Below are 6,000 nucleotides of genomic sequence, written 5' to 3'. Positions count from 1 at the left end.
TACAAAATAAGCGATCTAATTATTGGCAACTCATAAGACTTCTAAAACTGATAACGAATATGAATTTAATAAGTGAATACTCAAACAGTTAGTCCATACGGGATAATGAGAACCCTATAAGTTAACACATAAGGAACAACTATGGTTCCCAAAACACCAAATTACAAATAGTTTTCACCTCTCCCCATCAGAGAGAAAACGAAGGTTCAAAAATGAATTAAAGATTTGCTTGAGGAAGACTATCATACCAAAACTCTCTCAAAAGAGTAGATTAGAGAATCATGAGATTCAAGATCTTAGTATTAGTATTTCACCAATCATAATGAATTTCTAACAAAAAATACCCGATATATTTACATTGATAAAACATTATTTAATTTTAATTAAATTTATTTGTAATTTATTAGTTACCTTATTTTCTAATAAGTTTTTGTATATATAATAAATTGTGTTTCCAACAACTTATACTGCCAATCTTTATCGTCATATATGAAAAAGTTCACATTCCTACCTGTCCTCATTCCATATCCCCTCATAATGCATCTTTTATAGGAAAAATATTGTTGGAGTCAGAAATATATAATATAATATAACTAATTCTTCTTCAAATCTTTTTTATATGGAAGACAGAAACCCAAATATATATCAACCAGATGTTGTTTTAATGGTGTAAAGTCATACTAAATTTCAAGATGATAAAAAGGTGAAGCATTTAATCCATGAGCGCAATACTTTTTAGGATTGATAGCCACAAACTCTGAAAGAGATTAGTTCATTATCATAGAAGATGTCATTGGTACGTAGTACAAAACACCCAAATATATATTAAACCTAACATTATGCAATTTCAGGTAATGAGTAATGTTTTCACATTTTAAGTCTTTTTATATATTAAAAGACATTAGAAATTCCTGATAACTACCCAATTACTTAATTTATAAGTGGCTTTTGAATAACGTGACTCTAACATCCTTGTCATAACATTAATTTTTTGTTGTTGATAAAATTATACTGACTTTAATAATGATGTAAAAATTATATCGTATCGGTCGATTCAACCGAAAAATCGGTGAATTGAACTCATAACTAGTACGATACAGATGTTGAACCGGTCAAGTATCAAAACTGGTGAACCGGCCAGTATTAGACTAAATCGGCCGCCTTATACATTTTTTTTATAAAAAAAACTTAAAAACTAAGAAACTCATTAGAAGGTGACCTATCTTTTCAACTCTTTTTCAACACTTCAAGGCACATGCTTCTGAGACATACTTAGATTACACGTTCCCAACATTCGTGTGTAATCTCAGTGACATTTGTGTAATCCTGGAGTACTGTCTAAAGATAGGATTTGGTGCAAAAATATAATATCGATATGAGACAACTTTGATTCTTTGATGTTAAACGTTAAAACTCCAAATTTATTTGTTTTGTAAAGTAAGTTGTGAACTTGTTTCGTTTATTTATATTTTGTGGTTGTTAAGTGATACTTTTGGGTTGATATATGTTTTGTAATTTAGACTTTGAATTTGTTAAAAACTTAAAGTTGTTTGTTTATATCAATTTTGAGTAGATTATGAATATGAATTATAAATTTGTGTATCTACCTATTTGAATTTTTTTTTGTTATAGGTTTATATATATATAAATATAAGCAGATATGTCCGATTAATCGGTATGCAGTTTAATTACTGAACCACTGTACCACTATATTAGTACCCTGATCGGTTTGATAACAGGTACAATTTTAACAACACTGGACTTTATATTTATGTATTATTAATATAAAGTTTTTATACAGTCAATAAATCATCTATATTGATGTATACTATTTTTATTTAAAATTAAATAAAATTAATATATGAATAATAAATATGGTATTAATAATGTAAAAACTCTTGTATTAACACTAAAGAGTTGAGATACTAACGTGGACATGAACCATGTCATTTGCTCTTGTTTTTTCTTTATGAAAATTAAAAAATAAAGTGTCCTACTCCTACAGACAAGATATAAAAAAAATTAAAAGTATCTATTAGAAAATTTTATATGTAATATATTAAAATTTTAAAAGTAGAAATGAATGTACTTATGGCGATAAAAAAAGCAGAAAGAAAATTATGAGCAAGCGGGTAGATGTTAAAGTTGGAATGATGGAGAGTAAAGGAAGAAAATCATTATTATCCTATTGGAATATATAGCAAACACGCTTCAGAATTGACAAAATCAATGAAAAAATTACACTGCTTTGTCTGATAATAACTTCTTTAATATAAATAGTGGATAAAATAACTTATCAACATAAGCCACCTTAAAAGAAGTGATTATCAACATTTTGAGCAATAATGCGTCATGAATAATACAATATTGGATGCAAACTTGTTAAAAATTTGAAAAGGTATCCAACATGAAAAATAAAAACAGGGAAAAAGTTCAATTAGAGAAACAAAATACAATTACATGTAAATGATCAAATTTAAACCTTATCATCATTGTCACTTGATTCCAAGGGTGAAATCCTTGTTGCTCTTCTTCTACATAGAGAAATCATGAAAATCCACACAAGACCTTTAACAACCCTAACCATCCCAATTGTAACAATAAGATAATACAACCACCACCCAACAAAGTCACATATTCCAACATCTATCAATTGCTCCTTTTTAACTTCAGCCATAACCACCAATGTTTCCACCTCCTCCTTCAACTTCCACCACCATAAGGTTCCTAAAGTTGCAGCAATAGCCACCTTTTCAACCCATCTTTCTTTTCTTTCAACACCAAACACTGTATCATTCACCACAGGCCTAACAATCATTCTAGACCAAGCTTGTGTTGTCTCATGCAACCCTAACAAAAATATCATCCTGCTTAATAAACTTCTCTGAACACCAAAACTTGAGTAGTCATTAGATTCATAATCATAAATTCCAGCAGCTATGCTTCCCTCTATGCCTAAACCAACACAAAAGTGGAATATGCATAGGATAACCCATGCTGTGTAGAGACCAGGTTGGATAATAGTGGTGGATGATGGTTCATTCAAAAGGGTGATTTTTCCTGTTAAGCCTTGGATTAAGGTGGCTATGCTTATAATGGATAGAAGAATGTAGAGGATACATGGGTTGATGTTTAAAGCAAAGGTTAAAAGAAAAGAAAAGGGTTGTGGTGAATGGTATAAAGTTAGGGTTTGAAGATAGTATTGAGCACCAGAGAGATTTGCCAATAGTAGAAATGAGAGAGGAATAAGAAGGGTGAGGAGTGTGTGTGTGAGAAGGTAGAAGACCTCTTTAGGAGTTGGAGAAACATGATTGAATAACTCTTTGGTTTTCTTCTTCCAATCCATTTGTTTTGAAGCAATCATGACTAGAACAAAAATGTGCCCTCTTTATTTACAAGCCAATGGAAGTTCAACATATTAAATTCTAAAGATAAAGGTATCTCTATATGAGTATATAGGACTTAACAACTAACTACATTTGGTGGAAGTGAAATTTATAAGTGGTTGTCACGTCCATTACTTGTTTAGTTGACATTTTCATAGGACATAGTTTAGACACTTAGGATAAAGGTATCTCCAATTTTATACAAGAATTTCTACCATATAATCTGGCTAACTTTCTCAACAATTTTTTTCTATACACAAAAACTCCAACTCAGTCCTTTGGGAAAATATATATGTACCATTTGAACCAATCAACTCTTGAAATATATATTTGACACTAATTAAATATACTCATTTACATGAATTATATCCAAGTGTATCTTCTCTTTGTTTATCTTTTGCGTGTTGGTTTGATACAAAGAAGTGAACAACATTGGATTCAACAATAATCATGCCGTTTGAGTGCAAATTTGACGGATGAGTGAATTACTTTGAAATTATTAGGCTTGTGATTCTAATATCTAAGTTTTTTTAGGCTTGTATTCAAAAGTGTTTGATAATGTAAGCCATATATATGTGTAAGTTATCATTGTAATTGACGTGAATTATTTATGATTTGGCGTTAGATATATATTTTACTAACCAACCATACTGATTTATATTTATAATAATTAAAGTTAATTAGGAAATGAACGATAATGATACAAAAATAATGGAGAGTCAAAAAAGAAGGAAATTGTAATCCACATAAAGGTTCGAATATGATCACATAGAAAAACTAATCTACCACGATGATAATGCTATTTGTGAAAGCAATTGGAAAAATATTTTTTAAATGTGAAAGATGGATGTAACAAAAGAAAGTGAAAGGGTAAGTTTGTTTGCTGAAAATATATAGTTTATATTAAAAATATGTTTAAAGTTGTGCCATAAGTATATTTAATAATCTATCTAATTATAAATTCAAATATTTTTATGGAAAAAGCCAAACTTTAAAGTTCTTTTACCATAAATTGTTTGTTTAAAAGTTGACTTATTTTTATGTTGAAATGTCATCTCCCATTTACCGTCAATTTTAAGGTTATTTATGTTGTAATTTACTCTTGTACAAACTTCATATTAGAAATGTTTGTTATCTTGGTTTAAATATTAATATTAATTTTTATACTTTTTTATTTTATTTTTTAGCTAAGGATATTCCTGTGTTAGCAATAAACTAATTACTTTTTGGGTACATAACTGTTTATTTCAACAAGTATCGCTTACATGAAATAAATCTTTAATTGTTTGATTTACCTTATAATCTAGTATGACTTTCTTATATCACTAAACTAATATTTTATTGGTATAATAGAAAAATATAATCCTAAGGTTTTATTAATTTATAACCGTTAGATTTAATTATTTATATGTTTATATATACCCACACCTGCAACCACGGGATCAAGCAGTGCGTTCCCATGACCCTCACACTCTCCATTTTATAAGGAAGAAAAAAGGCCATGATGATCACAACTTAAAACTAATACTGTGAGAATCGAATTATACTAAGTGGTTTGACTACTGACTGGACTTGAAAACGACCATGGTTTATAGTTTTAATCGAATGAGAATTGAACCGCTTTCAACCTGAAAAATTATAGTCTGACCGTGTTAAACCCGGTTAAACCTGAATAACCCGAAATTTAAACTGAGTGAATTACTTAAAATTAAAAAAATGTAACATTATTCTAATATTGTGTTTTACTTCTCCAAAAATATATTAAGAAATATTATTTCAATATAATTATACATAATTATTAATTATATAAAATTTTATACTTATATATAATTATATATTTATTGATACAAATTATTAATTATATATGAAATCACTCACTCTGACTGGATGGTTTAATCATGTAAACATATTGAACCTGATACGTAACCTTTTCCGATTTAACCGCTTGGATTTCACAACATTACTTAAAACTTATAAGTTCCACCTAATGGGGATTTAGAGGAAATAATGTACATGTATTTCTACGTTCGTAGGGAATATGTATTACTACGTTTGTAGGTATGTATTTCCACATTTTTAGGGTATTTATTATTTTCTTCTTTTCTTTTTTCTTAAAAACAACTGCATTCTTCTAGTTTTCTAACCTTGTCTATATAACCACTCACCAGTTTGATAATAAAGCCTAAAATATGATAATGCATATGTCTCAAAACTTCAACTCCAAAACCAAAAAGTTATTAATTTAATGGTATAAGGCATCATTGAGTCATTGGATTCTCAAAGTTGTAAGTTCGATTCCTGGAAGGACATTTATTAGAAGGAATCAACCACAAGCCTCGAACGCTTACCTAAAAAAGTAAGGAAATACCCTTAATACTAAAAAAAATCAACTTCAAAGGATCATATAAATAGCTTTGTCTAGTATGAGAGGGGATATTTTGAGTAATTCTTCTTAATAGGTTAGGAAGGGAAATTAAAAGAAAATTCCACTTGTGTAACATTACGTGGATGCAAATGAAACATGACGATGGAGATTGGAGAGTGAGTATCAGAAGTAGATGATTGTTTTATGTCTTAACTACCCAAGTTTAATTGAAGTTTATAATGTAGAAAT

At 28.9% G+C, this 6,000-nt stretch overlaps 1 protein-coding gene across 1 annotated transcript; it reads right to left on the bottom strand.

Moving 5' to 3' along the window:
* LOC109354352 lies at nt 2,276–3,409 on the bottom strand. Its single transcript, XM_019596794.1, has 2 exons — nt 2,448–3,409; nt 2,276–2,378 (listed from the first exon to the last, which is right to left on the bottom strand). Exon 1 carries the CDS (start codon nt 3,362–3,364, stop codon nt 2,477–2,479), a length of 888 nt encoding a protein of 295 aa, XP_019452339.1. The 5' UTR covers nt 3,365–3,409; the 3' UTR covers nt 2,276–2,378; nt 2,448–2,476.

This window comes from Lupinus angustifolius, chromosome LG08 (genome assembly GCF_001865875.1).
Source record: "Lupinus angustifolius cultivar Tanjil chromosome LG08, LupAngTanjil_v1.0, whole genome shotgun sequence".
NCBI lineage: Eukaryota > Viridiplantae > Streptophyta > Magnoliopsida > Fabales > Fabaceae > Lupinus > Lupinus angustifolius.
The sequence above is the reverse complement of the archived record's forward strand: the minus strand, read 5'-3'. Positions and strand labels throughout refer to the sequence as shown.

Coding starts and splice junctions, on each gene's coding strand:
- LOC109354352 (XM_019596794.1), bottom strand. CDS start 3,364: ATGATTGCTTCAAAACAAATGGATTGGAAGAAGAAAACCAAAGAGTTA.